Genomic DNA, 20,578 nt, shown 5'->3' on the forward strand with positions numbered 1-20,578 from the left:
ATATTATAATTTAAAATACAGTGGGTTTTAAGCTTTGGTCAGTGTTTCTTTTGTTAAAATACTCAATCCAATGCCATGGATAGTCTTGCTATATTCATTTGAAGTAGGAATCAAATGTTTAATTAATACATGGAAAAGCTTAGATAAGGAACTGGACAGCAGCTTTAAGAATCAAGCATTGACTTCACATAAGTAAATATGTTTGTAGAAGATTTCTAACAAGTATACATGCAAGAATTAAAGTAAATAAGATTTTGCATAAGCGACAGTACATACGAAGGGTTTCCATAAAATGTGAAAGTGATTATTCAATTCATATAAGAAAAACCTTACATAAGGATTCATATACTAGTCAGGAACTTAATGGTTAATAAGCTTATATTAAAATTTGAGATAATACTTGAACATGAGATAATACTTGAACATTCAGTTCAAATGGGAATACAATTTTTAATTTAGAGTGGGGACGCTTACATAATAAATGTGACACTTGAAACTATACTAATCACCTGAAATATAAAGCCAATGTTTAACTAAGACAAGGGAAGCTTCATTAAGAAATGGGATAATACTTGAAAGTGTATTACTCACTTCAAATTACAACTAAATATTACATTAAGGCAGTAAAAGTTTAGGTACAGAATGAGATAGGTATCCAAGATTAAACTTTTATAGAGTACAATAAGCGAGACTAAATGTTTGTATTCACGTTAAAGGAGATAAATAATAATAATAATTTTATTTTATAGACACCTTTATTTAAAATTGAATTTCACTCTTTTTTCATAGACAAACACATAATAGTGTAATATGCGGGGGAAAGGAAGAGACAAAATTTTACTTTCATGTATCATACATATTAATAATACGCAAACTACATCACATAAAAAGAAGAAACGGACTTACTTCTCTAAAGCTATTTGTAAATTTGAATAATACTTTTGCGTAAAGTTGTAAAAATATATACAGAAAACTTCAGCATCATCAATGAACGAGACTTACAAAAGTATGAACATGAATAACATTTGTAAACAAGATCAACTACATCCTTCAACTACAAAAGAAGGAAGAAGAAGAAAGAGGTGTCATGAATACTAAGAAAGCAGATATTGAAAAGAAGGAATACCATGTTAAGCAAGAACCTGCTATTTCATCATTTCACGAAATGCATGATTGTAATTGTGAAGAAAACGAGGTTAGTACTTCGTGTGTTTTGTTCTTTGGAAATCAAAGCAAACACTTACTTGTAAAGAATGTTCTAAGAGTTTTGAATTTCACATAAATCATGATTGTACTTTGTTACATAAAACTATATTAAAAACAAGTGTTATTAGAATTATAACAGATATACATGTTCAAAATCAAATTTTACAGATATTTAAATTCAAGTATGGGAATTCAATGAAAACAAATGAGGAACTTCTTTCAAAAATATGAACATTGAATGTATGATTATAAATTTTCGTCAAAATTATTAACATTGTTTATTAATGAAAAATAAGGGAAAACATTAGTGAGTAAAGTTAATGCTTAAACTAAGAGTATGAGATTACTTCTCTTATTATAATTCATAAGTAAATATCATCATCCTCATACATATTATAGTCATTATAAAATATATATATATATATATAGGAAAAGAAATATTCTTTACGATCACAAGTCATTAACTACCTTTGATACCTAAGTGCGAGGTAATTTTCAATTTTTTACATGATTAGTAGTTAGTTTATTTAAAACGCTCATCATTTGTGCGTAGCTTGTAAACCTATCCTCTATTTTCATTAGTATTACCCTCCTCAAAAATAATTCTCTAAAAAAAATATATATCTACCGTTAGGGTGTAAGGATATCCGTATACTTTAAAGTATTTCTGCTTTCTCTTTTTCCTTTTCGAAGGTTTACATTGTCTATTTTAAACAAAACCTTGTCATCAATCAGAATTTTTTCCTTAGAATTACCACATTTTCTATTGTCGATTAAAAGGTCTCAGGGCTGAACTTTTTTGACGTCATATAACATATACTCACTTGTTTAAAGTTATATACATTAACACACGTTTCACCATCAACGTCTTTTATCATGTTTTCATAAGAAAATTCAATAATGCCCAGGTATATGTTTGAGGATCTTTCATTTCGTTTTCACCCGAATACTTAATATTTAGTTCTCTCTGCTTAACTGCATAATAACCATAACCTGTCATTTTTTTACTACGATTTCACATTCAGGCCTCCCCTGCCAACCATACTATTAGACGTTTCCCACGAACTCTCAGAACTTAGTCCTCGTAAGCTTTCAGGTCCACAAATAGGCTCGCTAGCAACATGAACAAACATAATTTTCAACATAATTTATCATAATTTTCATCATGAAGACGTATCCCTAGAAATGGCAACAAATGATTGATGTATTTCACGTGAAGTATATGTCTTCAGGAGATTCGTATGCACGTTTTTCTTGCGTACTAAAAATATACTTAATTGTGTTGGTAGCCTACACTTGTAATCAGAAAATTTAAAATAATAATTATAACATATTATACTTTTATACTTTGTGTGTTCACGTACTAAGATAAGCCAAGGTTTATTCATCCTGACGTTGATCAAACATAATATTGTCCGTGTTGCAGAACAATAGGTCTTTTCATCCCACAGTCGTCAAGAGGTCCTAAAATTTAAGTCTCGCTCATGATGTAAAGAACGCGGAAAGTATGGCACTCGAAAGTTTTCATGGTTTGTTCTAGTTTTCGATGTCTCTATACGTTTCAATAACATGAAATTGTTTAATGAATATGGCTGATTGTACAACATACTGGGGTGCATATATATAGGTTAATTTTTTTCCGGGACATCAACAATTACAGATTCCGATAAATCCGTTCTTCCCATTTCCCATACAATGAGTTAAGAAATGTTTTACTAATATACCTTAGACCCGAATTCTTCCTAATGTTTTCTTCATCTTACTGTATGCCTTCTGAGCGTATTATCCCGTAATATACAGTAATTATCTTTTTCAGTTTGCAATAAACTAGGAAAATCACAGCTTCCTGTTTCATTTGAAGAAATGAATTGACGTAGTCTTAAAAATACTATCTTCTTTACAACTAGTCAGTTCGAATTGCCATTTTTTAAATTTCGTTTTCCTAGAAAACTCTTTTCCACTCTCATTAAATAAATTGTATTCACACTTTAACATATTATGCAATTCAGGAGTACACAACGAACTAGTAATACCGTGCTCACTCATAATGTAATCAATCATTATTGATTTCCTCTTTCATACATTTCCCCCATAAGCAGAATAATTATCGTCCTCATATATAATGTGAAAGAATTAGTATATACAACCGAATGTGAAGAAAACAGTGCACTACACTATACTGCATCATGAATATTTTTCACTTTCGAAAAATTCATCCTTATGTATTTTCAGCATACGTATAAACAATACTTTACGAAACTTAACACACGAGTGTTAACTTGTCACATGCAAATATTATTTAAAAGTTCATAACTTCATTACTCTTAACATTTCCCTCTTATCTAAATTCTTCATATATTTCTTTATAATTAAATAGTTTCCATACTTGAAATTTTATAATAACAAATTTTTAATATTTTCAAAAATATATTTTTTCAAATTCGTTCTTAAATTTTACGCAGAATGTTAAAGCATTATACGAGGGTTGGGGCAAAAGTCATGGCAACAATTTTTTTTCTTCCAGATATGTGAGCGGATCACAAACTTACATGTGTCGTGTGGAAGTTCTGCAGGCATAGTGTGTATGCAGAACAACATATGGCTCTGTGATAGCTGGTAGTAGCACAGCGAGGGCTGTGAAATCAGTCAGTTGGTGAGTGTCGTGCGAGATGGAAGTAACCCGTGTTGAGCAGCGCGCTTACATCAAAATAGCCGTTCTCCGAGGGAGAAATGCGATGGAATGTCACAGTGAATTAGTGGAAGCCCTTTGGAATAATGCCCTACCATACCGGACAGTAGCACGGTGGGTAGGAAAGTTTCAGCAAGGACGCGTGTCAACCTGTGATGAGCAACGTTCGGGACGACCTGTCAGTGTGCGGACCGACGTGGCACGTGCGGTCATCGATCAGCTCCTGGATGAAGACAGACGATGGATGCTACTGGAGTTGGCGGAGGCAAGTGGCATCGAGAAAAGCACCGTCCACAGGATATTGCGTAATGAGCTGCAACTGCGCAAAATCGCATCGCGGTGGGTATCGCATGCACTGACGGAAGTTCAAAGGTAGATGCACTATGCAATATGCTCCGATCACCTTGTACGCTGGCAACAGAACGGCGATCAATTCTTGTCACGAATAATCCCCATCGATGAATTTTAGGCCAGGGCATACGAACCAGAACTGAAACATCAGTCCGCGGAGTGGCGACATGTTGGATCACCAAGGAGGCAGAAGTTCCGTCAGAATCCTTCCCCAGTCAAATTGATGGTGATCGTCGCGTATGACGTCAGGGGTGTCATTGTTTGCACTTTGTTCCACATGGCAGAACAGTGACCGCACAGTACTACAGGGACTTCCTGGTGCGACAGGTACGACGGTCCCTCGGAGAACGGCTATTTTGATGTAAGCGCGCTGCTCAACACGGGTTACTTCCATCTCGCACGACACTCACCAACTAACTGATTTCACAGCCCTCGCTGTGCTACTACCAGCTATCACAGAGCCATATGTTGTTCTGCATACACACTATGCCTGCAGAACTTCCACACGACACATGTAAGTTTGTGATCCGCTCACATATCTGGAAGAAAGAAAATAGTTGCCATGACTTTTGCCCCAACCCTCGTATATACATGACATGAAAACTTTCTTTGAGAATTACGCTAAGTTTTAATAAAGTTACTTATGAACTTGTCGTTCTCCACTTGATTCATTATCAAACTCTCATCTTAACAATATTAACATTTTACATCTTTAAATAGCAACGTTAGTAAATATGGCTAGTGATCAACGTGCGTATACTTTCTGACGAGAAAACACTTCCATCATGAACAACAAAAAATAACTATCATAAACAAGTAATTTAATAACGTTACCCTCATATCATTCTTGCATTATCATTAGTATATAATCATTTCATGAATTATTAAATTGTTTATACTGCATTTTAAAATGCATGCTAGAACCGAACAGTATTTATTATATTATGTTTTTAACTCGCTACGCTAATGTTACTCCTACTTTTCATTTAAACATTGCAACATATTTACACTTTACCGTACATCATAAATAGAATATCTTCTTTTCATAAATATAAATAAACAAACATAGTTTACTTTCAATACTAATGTAACATAAATATTCCCTTTCCCTTTTACGTATTATGTTGGATGTATATATCTTCATTTTTCATTATATTTATTTAAATTCTTTCTAATTTATACGAAGAATGATATAAATTGAAATATATTTTACAGAGTATGAATTGGGATGATGCTTTCAATTTATGAAAAAGAAAAGTATTAAAATGTATATTAAAAGAAAAATGTTTCCTTTATAATAAGAAAAGTATTACTACTACAGTACTCCATTTTATTAACAAAAGGTATTTCGACATTACACATGTAATAAAGTATTAAATAAACGGTGTCTTATTAAATAACTTACACAAAACTAAGCTTTAATGTAAAATTGTATGTTTCATTATGTAAAAGAAAATACATTTATAATTATTGCTAGGTTTGTTGTACAATCCACGGCAGAAAACCTGCAACTTGAGGATGTAAGTTTATTGTGAAACTATGCCTAACAGCACAGGGAATGAACATAACGTCTAAGTGGAACGAATCACACCAGGGTAAACCTCGACCTCCTCCCGTGCACACTTATTTTGGAGCGAAAGACTTCGTCATTTCACAATAAACTTATATACTCATGTTGCAGGTTTTTTGCCACGGATTGTACATTTTAAATAATTATGTGTAAGCCGTATTCATTTATTCGCGTAATATAAAGACACATTTATGTTTCCTAATTTATATCCTTTAATATTAGTACCGTTATTTCTAAAATAAAAATAAAGCTTTCATGTTATTTCAATACATAGTTATAATTGTAAACCCAAGTTTCTGCGCAATTTTACGGTATATTTACCTATATCAAGTCGTACGAACGCTAAACATTTTAGATATGTTACATCTTTAAATAGCAACGTCAGTAAATATGGCTAGTGATCAACCTGCGTATACTTTCTCACGAGAAAACACTTCCATCATGAACAACAAAAGATAACTATTTTTATTCATCCTTGGGATTCCAATATTGACTCTGAATGCACAAATATAAATTACGTTTATCCTACGCAAGAACCAAAGCATGATTCTATATTTCGAAGATCTTATAGATACCCACATAAAATTGATTTTAAAGAAAAATATATTGATCTAAGTATTGAAATTTTAAACTTAAAACCAGTGATTGTGATTGCAATAGAATAAAGTGCGAGAACTTTGTGTAAAAGAAGTATTTAAAGACTATAAACCAACTTATGCGATACTTTGTAAAAGTTGTGCTACTTGCTGTAAGGACAAAAGTGTATAACGGAACATAATGAACGTTTAAATAATAGACTGGGAATTTTTAATAAAGAAATCAACAAACAAAGAAATGTATAAACTCTTATTTGAAAAACATTTTACATCTACAAGTTTAAATGTGTGTGCATCTCTTTTAAATAAATTTAGCTTACAACAAATCATTTCAAACATATATTATATTTTTGATTTATTACATTTGTATTTACAAATAGATACATATGTGTACGAATGAAGGATATGAACATAAATGTGCATGTTGTACTCAAATAAATTAAAGGTTTCGATATAATTGTACGTCGTCTTCTGTAAATAGAGAATTGTGCTATTATGAAGAGCAAAATTGACATAACAATATAAATTATTATGTGAAGATTGTTTCCAAAGATCTCTTATTAATGAACATGATTGTATTCTTTTACCTTTATAATATATTATGTTATAATGTATGGCGCTTTCTGACAAATATAAACACTTTTAATGTCTTATATCAAGAATTTTAACACGTCATAATATGAAAAAAATGAATAGACATATAAAGGGTGCGGCAGAAATAGTTAGACGATGTAAAATGAACATAGAAAACGTAACCCGATAGATAACGTGCTCATTGTTGTTTTGTTTTGTAAAGTGGTTCAAAGCACTGTGTATGCGTGTAGGTTTGTTCAACTGTTCGGTGCGCATGCACAATATTGGAAGAATTACGTACGCTTTCCGTCAGTAGCCATGAAGCGTTGGTCGGACGAACATCGCGCTTTCGCAGTGGAATGTTTCTTCAATAACAAAAACTCTGCAACAATTACGCAGCGTAAGTTTCGGAGTCATTTTAACATTGGCAGAAATGGACAAGTACCGACGCGACAAGCTGTTCTTAAATGGGTGAAAAAGTTCCGAGCTTCGGCTTCTGCAAGATCAAAGAAATCCCCAGGTCGTCCACGTTCAGTGAGAACACCAGGCAACATTGAGAGGGTTCGAGAAGCATTAATTAGAAGTCCAAGGCGTTCAGCTCGTCGGCATGCTGTGTCACTTGGCATGTCAGATAGGAGTGTGCGGCGAATATTACACCAGGACCCACACTTCCACCCATTCAAAATTCAGATGATTCACAAGTTGCTCCTTGAAGATTTTAATGCTCGCGTACAATTCTGCAATACGCTGTTGCAAATGAACAATGAGAACCCAAACTTTCTACAGAGGTTAATCATGTCCAACGAGGCTCATTTTCACATTGATGGGTGTGTAAATAAGCAGAATTTACGTTACTGGGCACCCAGAAATTCAACGTTGTTGCATGAAGTGCCCCTTCATAGCACTAAAGTAACAGTATGGTGTGATGTTTATTTTAATGGGATTATTGGACCATACTTTTAAAACGACAAGGATTGTAACACAGTAACTGTCACGTGTGCTCGATATGTAGACATGCTCGAAAACTTTTTACTTCCAGAACTGCGACGGCGTCGCCTTAGACAGATGTTGTTCCAACAAGCCGGGGCCACGTCACACACAGCAATTGCATCGATCAACATTCTTGGGAGGATGTTTCCAGGACGGGTTGTCTCTCGTCGCGGCAATGTTCCTTGGCCTGCACGCTCGCCCGACCTATCGACATGTGGCTTCTTCCTATGGAGTTACTTGAAGCAACAAGTGTATGCAACAAAATCTACAACATTACAGGATTACAAATCTACAACATGGAATCCACCAAAACTCGCTGGATATGGTTCAACGAGATGTGAGTGCTGTAAGGCGACGTGCAGATATCTGTTTGAATAACCATGATGCACACCTCTCTGACATAATTTTCAAGACGTAGTTACCATATGTAATGCTTTTGTATGTACATTATGTACATGTAAAACTTTTGTTCATAAAAGGTCATGAAAATATATTTAATTTGCAAAAAAAAAAGAAAGAAAAAGAAAAGAAAGAAAGAAAGAAAAAACATCGTCTAACTATTTCTGCCGCACCCTAGGAAATGTCCAAGAATACCCTTTTGACACACACAAAAAAAAAAGCTTTGGTAGATCTGACATCACCATTGTAAACCGGGATATGGCATCAGGGTGGCCCAAAAGTAGGTATACAGCAACGTCTTGATCTGCTCACTGTATTTCATATCATTTCTTATTATTATCAAAGAGGTAGAAATAGTTTCTTTATTATTTGTTCCTAATGTCATTCTACTTATACCTTAAGCCCGAAACACCCGAAACAAATAAAACCGTAAGCTAGAATGTTATACTTGATCAATGCAGGGGTATATACTTACTTTTCGGCCACCTTGTATATGTGGGAGTACTATCAGTGCATTATCGCCATTTTGGAAAGGCGCCATATTGAATCGCGGTAAAATATGATCATGGCAAGGGCTCATGTGGGGTATCAAATATCACTGGAATTTTTCCTGAATTCATTTCCGTAACCAAAGTTTACATATCTGTTTAGAGTTCTCCTACCCACAGTAACATATAAAAACCGTGCGAGTTAAGTTTGTGTTATGAAATGCGGTCGTGCAAGCAGATGCAAGGTTTTAACTAATGTAGTAGTAGTCACTTGATGTGCAATAGTCACCATACCAATCAAATCTTGAGCCTAGTGAGAGAATTCGCTAATTAAATTGAAATGCCTGTGGTGAAAAATGTAAGAACAGCACTGTAACAACACACACACACACACACACACACACATATATATATATATATATATATATATATATATATATGTGTGTGTGTGTGTGTGTGTGTGTGTTGCGATTATGGATAGCATTTAAATGCTGTAATATAAGTTAGGTGCAAGGGCACATATGACTTTACAAATATGTATCGAAGTAATTAGAAAATTAATAAATATAATAGAAAATTACTAGAAAAGTAATATAAACTGGTGTACATAAGCTAATATGAATTTACTAACCTTTTGCTCTTCAGTTGTGATTATGGACATCCATGACGAAGTGATTAGAACACAACGCCGTGGAGCAGTACAAACACTTAATAAATGCACTTTCGTCACAGTTTTCATGACCATAGACACTATTTTCTACTTGCAACATAGTCTCCAGAACATTTGTAAATGAACAAACTATTGCTCTTGTGTCGTACCCATATTTATACCGTGTTCTTTGGAACTGGCACACAAAATTGATGATACACAAGAGAATGCATTTTCATTATGAAAATTCTGGCATATAACTTATTCGGTGTACCACAAACAACGAATTTATGTCGAAAATAATCCTCAAGTCTCCAAATTACTAGCTTATACTGCCGAAAAAAGTATACAGCAAGAGGCTGAATAACTTCAGCACGAATGTTTTTCCCATGTAACAATTCTCGCACGTCTTCACCAGTCTGTCCACTCCACGTGTCAAGCAACAGTAGGAAATCCTCTTTCACATCAGGAATAAATACGTCTTTTAGCCACCATTTGACGTGTTCGCGAATGAGTTTACTGATTTGCTCGCATCAATAACAAAGTTGAAAGGTGTCTGTCTAGCTAACTGTTGTTTCACTTTGGGTCCAAACACACCTTTAAGCTCCTGGAAACGTTTATGTGTGTGCCTAACCGTGCTGGGGAAATGTGAATTTGGATGGTGAATGCATGGGACACTGATGCTAAAGACTGAACGACTGCTGTAGTATGTTTCTCATCTATTTCTTACAGATTTCTACCAGAGGTCATTTCGTACTCAAACCTACTGATCAGTATTAAAGATGCATCCACTGTTGTACGGTTTCTCATGTATTATTTTATTAATTTTGATCACAAAATTTTAGACATTATCGAGTAACTCACTTTTGGTTTCAACATCTTTCCTCGTTACAAATTGAGTAATTCTTTGTGAGCGAATACTGTGCTCCTTTTTAAATTTGTTAATGAAACCTCGAGAAGCACGAAGTGGTCAATTCAATTTCCTCGCTGTCACTAACATCCACGCTTTCAAATGATAATCATGTACAGTAAGTCCTTTAGTGCGATAAATTTTGAATGTCTTTAGTACTTCGTATTTTAGCTATGACATGACATTAGAGCGAGGAGGTTTGTTAGGTAACTGCAAAGCCTTATACACAAACGCCGTACTGTGTTTGAATTTCTTCGCTGCAGCTGCAACAGTGTTACGTTTCTCATTTCTTTCCATAATGCAACGTGCTCCTGAATTTATTTGTATTTGTTGATGATAGCTTCTGTTACACGTACAGATTTATTACGGCTTAGAGATGACATACTCGCTCGTAGAAGGCTCACTGTCACTAATTGATGGACTAGTTATCTGTTCTAAACCCATTTTGTTTGTCGAATCTTTATGTTCACTCTCTGTGTCAGTGTCTACGTCTAATGTGTCACTAACTGTTAGAAAAACGTCACCATCATATTTGCTTCCTATCATTGCAACCAATGTACCTGCAAATGTCTTATCTTCTACTCCATTCTTACTCACGAGACTATATTTTTCCACTACTGCTTGATTTAAAATGTTGACTGCGTTTATCGGATTGATTATTGCATTTTATTCACGGAATGAATATTTCACTGATCCAACAAGTGAGTTCGTACCGAACGTCACACGCCTTCCCGCACCAAAATTGCTGTACTACTACTGTTTGTCATTCGAAGACAGACACCATACTCTTCACTGCAAACCCATGTTGCAATTGCTTGTAGGAAAGCATTCTAAATTCTGCGTGCTGTCTTAAAACCCTAAACAATAGTCTAACGTCAAAAAAACTAATAAGTCTAGTTTGCCAGTTTTTAATACTACGGAGTACAATATTGGGGAAATTCACCACATTCCCATAAAGTATTTCAAACACAAAAAAGTGCCATACGTATCATTTTAAATGCTCGTAACTTACCAACATGTAGAGATTCGTTCAAAACAAATCGTATGACCAAGTTTGTTTTGAAGGCAGAAGACAGGGTAGGCACGGCCTCAGAGCCTCACAGTACGCTTCGCCACTGCTTCTCCTTACACTCATATTTAAACCAATGTTTCATTAACGTCATTACCACGTGATACCGCATGATGTATATATTTATATGATATGTCTCAGATTTAGTAATCTGTTGTACATACACATGTGCATTTCAATCTTATTTAAAACAAGATGATTTAACGATTTCAAATAAAAATAATAAACATGGGCTGTTTTAACGTTGCCAAATAAAGACAAACTCTGTCAGACTATTTTTATAATCTCCACTACGTCATCTAACGATCCGCTTTTTCTAACGGTACTCTTTCGTTACCAATTCTAAGTTCACTCTTTTCTCAAAGCTCGTACGAAGTAGATGTCTATGCACCTACCATGTACACGTATTGATGAACTATTCATATATTTTAAATAAATTTTTTGTTCCTTTTCCTATGTATATATTGTAAATAAATGTTCATACGTATAAAAATTCTTTATTTTACAGATGATGATAAAGCAGAATTAACACAATCAAGTGATGACCTACATGCTTGATTTAGCTACTTTCTCCTACATCATCTAACGGTACTTATCTATCTATCTAACGGTACTTATTCTCTAGCAATTCTAAGTTCAGTCTTGTCTCAACGCTTGTACGAAGCAATGTCTATGCACCTACAATGTATACAAATTGATGATGCATTCATATATTTTAAATATTTTTATTCCAATTCATATATGTTAAATAAAAATATATGAATATTTTTATGTCATATATATGTTCATATGTGTAAAATGTTCGCATGTGTAAAAAACATTTTAAAACGATGACAACGCAATAATTTAAACTTAACATGATCATGTGAACGTTCACGATATAAATTAACACGAACACGATTATGACAACGCAAAATTTACAATTACCACGAATATGATTATAACAACGCAAAATTTAAAATTAACATGATCACCAGAAGTACGAAAGATACACAATGCAAAATTTTAAAATGGTCACGTGAACTTTACATGGTTCACAATGATGACACAAAATTTAAAATTAACACGAACAGATTACGACAACGGAAAAATTTAAAATTAACACGATCACGTCAACTATGAATGTGTTACGATACAAAATTAACATGATCTACATTTCAATACTACTTTCATGACCTACATATGTTAGCAGCGCTATACTACCTTCATATACTTAAATAACTATGCCTTGAGGATAGACCAAGCACTAAAGTATCGTAAGAATATTCCTGTCTTTCCTTATTATGGTATCATTACCAGGAAACAAAATTTGGACCATATGATGTATCCTCATCGCCAAAAGTGCCTTTACATCACCGTGACGGCCATGTGACCGCGCAGTACTCCAAGGAAGGGATGGTTGCATAAGAATTTGTGATTAATTTTGAAGAGTTTTTATTTTGACTAGGAAAATAACGTAGGTATAGGCAGTAAAGACACAGATTTGAAGCATCAGTGCACTTTGAAAAGATTCGTATTCTCAGATTTTCAATTTATTGTCTTATATGTTAAGTTAAACACCACAACATTTATTACTGATAGCGTAGATCGTCTTACTTTTTAAAATTGCCTCTGTAGCCTATTTGTCAAAACATTAATCTCCAGACATGTTGTAGAGAGACGAGAAAGAAAGAGATACAACATCTGTAGGATTTATGTGATTCATTAACCCTTTGTATCCTACTGGTGACGCCACGAAACCACATACATCACTGCCCCGTGACTTCTTGTCTCTGGGACTAAAGTGTAACTATTGCGCAGGTCTGATAACTACTATCATCTCTTGTCCAGAAATGGAATTAACCCGTAGATACGCTAGCAGAGGATAAAGCAAAGCGAATATAACTGAGTTGTGCCTTGAATTGGTCGCAGTTTTGGCGTGCTGCGACAATTGGTGGCGGATCATTGTTGACACGGCTGTTCTTTTCAAAGTGATTGCCGATTATTGACTTAGTATTTTGAACTTGTTTATCACAGAATATAGTGAAAGATAGCTTGCAAAATAAAAATAATATTCGAGAGTGCAATGAATGAATATGTGTGTGGTTTGAAAGTGAAACCACTAGGACATAACACCTGGTGGTCCTAGTAGCAGCAGGTAGCTTTACATATATGAGGAACTTAGTTTGCCGGAATTACGATGTTTTCTAAGCAGAAGTTTGGTTCACAGGAACTAACCCCGAACCTGCTATATAATATTTTAGAGGATATACCGAGTGATAGTGACTCCTGTGTTTCTGGGAACGACAGCGAAAGTGAAAGAGGTGATGAAAATGAGTGTATGCAGCAAGCTGTATCCCAGCCCATGATTGCGGGTGATGACAATGTGACTGAAGAAAACAATGATGAAGAATATGAAGTAATGGAAGACATAACAGTGAGAAAGGATGATTGTGACTCAATTATCTGGAACAATATCCAATATTCAAAGGAAATGTGTTTTTTTTTTAGTGATGTAACCTAATATACCAGATAATGTAGAAAATCCAGTAGAAATATTTCTACAGCTATTCCCATTAGAACTACTGAAGCACATAGTATATCAGACAAATTTATATGTGATGCAAAGAATTGATGGTTCTACACATTTTCAACATACCAATGTAGAAGAAATTAAACAGTTCTTAGCTATAAATTTGTTGATGGAGATAAAAAGACTGCCCAGTTACAGAGACTATTGGTCATCGGATCCAGCACTGAGGGACTCATATATTTCGTCGGTGGTGTCAAGGAACAGATTTGAATGGTTACTTCGCAACATTCACTTGAATGACAATGAGAAACAACCCAAAAAGGGTGAAGATAATTACGACAAATTGTACAAAGTACGTCCGCTACTGAACTGTTTGTCAGATACGTTCCAGCAGTCGTACAAGCCTTCTTGCAAACAATCTATCGATGAGTCTATGATACAATTCAAAGGAAGATCGTCTTTGAAGCAATATATGCCCCAAAAGCCCATCAAACGTGGTTACAAGGTTTGGATCCGTGCGAATCAAAGTGGGTATGTCTCACAGTTCCAAATCTATGCTGGAAGGGTTAGTGAAATGACTGAAACGAATTTAGCTGCACGTGTAGTGAAAGACATGACTGATATTATCCAAGGAAAATATCACCAAGTATACTTCGATAGTTATTTCTCTTCTTTGCCTCTTATGAGGCACTTACTGGAACATAAAGTTTATGCATGTGGCACAGTTCGTCAAGGACGTGCACGCTTCCCGAAGGATTTTGTTAATGATAAATCCATGACCAGAGGACAGTTTCAGTTTCGATGCTCTAAAGAAGGAATCGTGGCCTTAGTTTGGAAGGACAAGAAGGAGATTGCGTTTCTGTCTAATTTTCATGATATTGGTGATTTCACAACGGTACAGAGAAGAAACAAAGATGGGTCGCTCACAGAAATTTCGTGCCCGAAATTGGTGAAAGATTATAACGAGAATATGGGGCATGTTGATAAAGCAGATATGTTAAAATCTTTGTACGAGATTGACAGAAAAAGCAAGAAGTGGTGGCATCGAATAATGTGGCATTTCTTGGATGTAGCTGTTCTAAATGGGTTCATAATATTTCAGGAGAGAAGTGATGGCAGTAAGTCACTGTCACTGAAACAGTTCCGTCTAGCTGTGATTGCTGGTCTCATTGGGTCTTCTAAGTCAACGTCGAAAGGAGGGAGAACCTATGCGAGAACTCAAAGTTTCTTCAAGCTACAGGTTCCCCTCGAAAAGAGATTTGACAAGGCTGAACACATGCCAAGAAGATGTACATCCCGTAGATGTGCTTTGTGCAGCACAGCAGCTAAACCTCATCGGTCAAAATGGGAATGTGATACATGTGAAGTTGCTTTGTGCTTGAATGACTCAAAAAATTGTTTTTCAAAATATCACAAAAAGAATGACTTTCAGAGAGACAGCAACTTGCTTGACATTCTAACAGAAGCTGTAGTGTTTATTTTTATTTCTTAGAAAGTATGTTGTATTTCTTCTCACTGATCGAAGTTTTAAAATTTATGTCTGTTTTCTCTTGTGAAATATGTTAAGTTGCTTTCTACACAGACGACTCGAAAATGTTTTTTTTTTTTTTTTTTAAATATCATACGAAGGAAGAACTTTTACTAGGACAGCAACTTGCCTTTCATAAGTATGCCTGTCAAAATTATGTAGCAAAAGGCTTAGTGATTATTATGTTTTTTAAGGAACTAGATTGTATTTCTTTTTAATCGTACAAGTTTTAAAATATATAGCATTTTTCTCTTTTTAAATAAACATGTTGCCATACATGTAACAAATGTATTCTCTATATTCAGCAATCAATAAACTACTATGACTAGGTTTAGGTCAGGTCTTTGATCTTTCTGGAGCAAATTGATGTATAAAATGAGTGCAGTACCACAACAATAAACTTGCAAATCATTAAAAGAAAGTACTGTAATGAAAACAAAAAAAAAAAAAAACAATAATGTTTATCTCAGAAAAAAATAACCATCTTCTCAACAAACCTAATTTCTTCCTCAAAATCATTACTACTTTTGAGTCCCAGTGGTTTCAAGATGAAACCACGTACCATACCTACTTATGAAAAATTACAAAAAATATATTTTTTATTGGAGTAGTCTTTAAGTATCATACTAATTAGAAAAAAACAAAAAAATACATTATTGGACACATAGTTTTATTCTTGGGAATCAAAGGGTTAAGGGAGTATAGGAACCAACTGAGCTAATAACTGCTACCAGCGCTTTTCACTCTTCAGGAATTTGCAACGACGTGTTCCCAGTACACTTTTATAAATGTGTGCGGGAATTATTTCATTCGCCTCACTGTCTTTATTTGGGAATAGAAATTGATTATGCTGAACGTAAATATGTTTCGCTGTCGTAAAGCAAGGGCCGTAATAAATGTAAATAAGGTTCTTCTTATTATGTAAAACACAGAAGTATTTATTCCGTGTATAGCACAATATAATACAGTAACTAAGAAACATGATAATCAATGACGCCGCAGGATTTTTCCAACGGGGGAGTGAAGACAGATATAGAGTTTTTCGATGTATTATCCTATATATATATATATATATATATATATATATATATATATATATATATATATATATATATATATTAAGTTAAAAGTTATAATATTTATCATTGACAACCCATATCGTATTACTTTTTAAAGTCACCACTGTAGCCTATTAGTCAGAACATTCATCTCTAGACATGATGTAGGAAAAGAGAAAGAAAAAGATATTACCAATTGTGTAACTAATTTTACTGCGCCCTGGATCGATCGATCATCGATTTACGCATACCGACCTCTGCCCCACGCATTTCAGCTGCTGCGTACCGGTCAAAAAAGCCCTGCGACAAAAGGGCCCGAGTTAAAGCGGCTCCGCGTAAAAAGGATCCAGGACAAAAGGGATTCGAGACAAAAAGGCCAGAGTCAAAACAGCTCCGGTCAAAGGGGCAGGGGTCAAAACGACCCTGAGTCAAAAGGGGCTCCATGACAAAACTGCCCGAGTCAAAAGGGCGCGAGTCAAAAGGGCTTTGCCTCAAAAGGGCCGGAGTCAAAACGGCCTTGCATCAAAAGGATCCGGGTCAAAAGGGCTCCGCGATAAAAGAAAATAAAATGCTGTTTCGAGTTTTACGTCCTACGCTTATGCCTGCTAGGCTAAAGGAGAAGGTGATGAAAAAAGAATGAAATGGTGGAATGAAGAAAGTGGGAGGAAACGGGAGAACCCCGAGAAAACCCACGAGCACGGTGTTTGTCAAACACAAAGTTCATACGACGCGAGCTGGGATCTAACCAGGGACCCCAAGCAGCGGAGGTGAACACTCTACCACTCAGCCACCGCGCCCCCCGCGACAAAAGAGCACGAATCAAAAGGGCCCTGTGTCAAAAGATTGGATCAAAAGGACCGTGGCTCAAAAGAGCCTGGGTCAAAATGTCCTCGCAACAAAAGGGCCCTGCGTCAAAAGATCCCGAGTAGAAAGAACCCTGCTTCAAGAGGGCACGGGTCAAAACCGCCCCGCGACAAAAGTTCCCGAGTCAAATCGCTTCCGAGTGAAAAGGGCCTTACGACAAAACGATCCGCGTCGAAAGGCTTCTGCATCAAAAGAGCACGGGTTAAACGACCCCACCTCAAAGGAAAAAGGGTAAAAACGGTTCCGCGGTGTTTGTCCAACACAAAATCCATACCGCGCGAGCTGGGATCGAACCAGGGACCCCAAGCAGCGGAGGTGAACACTCTACCACTCAGCCACTACGCCCCCTGCGACAAAAGGACCCGAGTCAAAAGAGCCCGGGTTAAAAGGACCCCCTGGGCACAGGTCAAACGGCCCCGCAACAATAGGGGGCCGTAATTGCCCCGTGACAAAAAGGCCCGAGTCAAATCGACCTCGTGTTAAAAGGGGTCGAGTCAAAAGATCCACGCCTCAAGAAGCCCACGTCAAAAGATTCCTTTAAATACAGTTCCACGGGTAAAAAGCCTGAGCAAGCGTGGAAATCAGGCATGCACAAGATCATAGTGTCCCCTTAGTAACTTGAAGTGTTGGGGCAAAACAAAGAAAAATACCAGTTGTTATTAGTAACAGATAAGAAATATAAATGGTGTTATTAATTTTGTTTGGTTGTTGATTGTTCTGCAACAATCGCTATCGGTTCTCCTTGAAAGTTTGCTTGCACTCCCGTCTTTCTGACTGTATTTTTGTGACAGCCCAATCAAACTTTATGTATTATTGACTTCCCCTTAGTTCTAAAATTCCATTTCTACCCCTGGATCAAAATATAGTATGCAAAATATTCTCTGGAAAAGATTAGTTTAATTTTGTTGTGAGTAGACACATATGGATCTGTATACAGGGTTAGTCAAAAACATTGGGACAGAAAAATAACGATATGCGTGGACGGAGGAAAAATAAATGTTATAATTGGTATTATTGCAAAAACTGCATTGATTTGGAGTGTGGTCACCATGGAAGCCATCTTCAATTCTACCATATTGCATATCACACAATATTGTTTTAAATGTAAAAGGTTATGATTTTATACTTTAACTTAGGCTTAAATATTCCCGCAAGTGAGAAAGTCAACTCATGTTTGACACATCGTCTTTTTGAGACAGGGTGTGCTATGTTTGACATATGTATCTAATAGAAAAAGTATCATGACAGAGCAGAAAGAAAGAGATGCATAGACGTAGAAAAAGCAAATGTTACAGTTTGGCATTGGTGTAGAAACTGCGTTAAATGATTTAGTGTACGTCATGGCAGCCATCTGTAATTCCACATATTGTATACCACACAATATTTTTAAATAGAAAGAGGTATGTGTTTCACATAAACTGATACTAGAATCTTCCTACAAACTACATTCATCGTACGTTTCAAAAGCATCGTAGTCTACATTATTTATTATTTCCGTAATTTCTCCAGACGAAAATACGCCACTATCATAAAAACCACGAATTGTCCCAGTTGTATTCATGCCCAAACATTCAACTAGAAAGAGAAAGTGAACCCTAAGAAAACTGCAAGAAGGGTGTTGGAAGAACCACACACACTTGCACTGGCTTATAGAATCAAGAGAACAAAAATAGTTACATGTTTTTTCCTTCTGAGTACTCATATCTTTTTAGGCAATATACTGTATTATTGGCACAGCATGCAAGCCATTTACATATACACAGTACGTGATCTGAACGCATGAAGGTGATCAATATTCGTGAAAAGCAAAAAGAATGGACTAGTTGTATGCCTCTGTTGTTTACTTCCGTTAACTGCCTGTTCAACTGTAGAAATTGATCTTGATAGTAGCGCGGTAACTGAAGTTTTTCCTTGACTGATTACCTTATAACAAGATGGTAACTATAGTTGCCCATGGGTCTCATAGTTCTAAGTATTTCCAGCTGTACAGCGAGCTGTGTGCGTTCTATGTCACTCCCTCTCTGTCCTTGGCTGTGTTTGCAAAAATATTGTTTGTTTTCATGCAAGGAGTAAGACACCCTTGAACACCTTAGGAGAGTAGGAGGCATAATTTCGAAATACACTCAGCCCTAGCCAGAAGGCATTACGTTTGGCAACATCGCACGGAAACAAATGAATGCTGAATGTCATTCTAACCCGTTCCTACTACTACTGCTACTATTAATACTACTACTACTACTAATTTTGCTATGGATCTATAGTACAAGGGCAAACTTATTTTAATGAAATAACTTTAATGAAAATTTTTTTAAAAATAATCGTTAAATCACTTTTTGAATATTATTTTTAATCTTATTTTAACGAAAGAAGTGTTAATGTTTTTAAATCCTTAGGCAGGGTTTGAACCCACGCCAGAAACTATTTTCCTTACTACCATGTTGCGCTAGCTCACTCGGCTACGAGGGCCGACAGAAATTGGCGTTTACTTTGTGTTATATGTAGGTTATGACTCGTGATGTCACCAACAGGATCACGATAGAGACGTCATTCATTCTTCCTACATTGTTGCCAAGCGTAACTCCGTTCACAATGCCTTATGGCTAGAATTCAGTGTGTTTCGAAAATACGAGAGTGGGAGGGAGTAACATAAAATGTTTGAAACGACGACCGACGTTAATGTAGAGTTCATAGTTTTGAGGTCGCTGAGGTGGTTAGGCGTAATGCGATAAGGCATTTTTTGTTAGTGGCTTATGTATATGCGTCTACCAAGTTAACGAACCTTGTCTGCCTAGAGTAGTTGATTAGTGTGTAATCGGTATTTCTCCTTTTTTGACGATCATCAGTTCAAACCCCATACCCTACAGTAACTTTTTATGTTTTGGAATAGCTTGATTTTGTCAATTCGTTAAACAACATTTTCTTCTAATCACGTTCCTTAGTGTTATCCACTTCATTCTAATTAATTTAAATATTTCCAATAATTCAGAATTTTGACTTTAAAAACTTTACAATTATCAAGAATTTTGTAAGAAGAGGAGACTTCATTGCTAATCATTGTCATAACCGGAAGGTAAAACAAACAAAATTGAAATGCTAAGTATCATATGGCTAAACTTCAATGGAACA

The 20,578-nt window shown here is 35.7% G+C and overlaps 2 protein-coding genes across 2 annotated transcripts; both read left to right on the top strand.

The window, feature by feature from the left end:
* Positions 1 to 3,875: 3,875 nt before the first annotated feature.
* On the top strand, positions 3,876 to 4,271 carry LOC145671889 (protein GVQW3-like). Its single transcript, XM_081741131.1, has one exon. The coding sequence runs from the start codon at positions 3,876 to 3,878 to the stop codon at positions 4,269 to 4,271; it is 396 nt and encodes a 131-aa protein (XP_081597257.1).
* Positions 4,272 to 7,303: 3,032 nt separating this feature from the next.
* On the top strand, positions 7,304 to 7,948 carry LOC145671990 (uncharacterized). The gene has a single exon (XM_081741194.1). The coding sequence runs from the start codon at positions 7,304 to 7,306 to the stop codon at positions 7,946 to 7,948; it is 645 nt and encodes a 214-aa protein (XP_081597320.1).
* The last annotated feature ends 12,630 nt before the right edge of the window (positions 7,949 to 20,578 follow it).

This window comes from Thermobia domestica, chromosome 1 (assembly GCF_964235325.1).
Source record: "Thermobia domestica chromosome 1, izTheDome1.hap1.1, whole genome shotgun sequence".
Taxonomy (NCBI): domain Eukaryota; kingdom Metazoa; phylum Arthropoda; class Insecta; order Zygentoma; family Lepismatidae; genus Thermobia; species Thermobia domestica.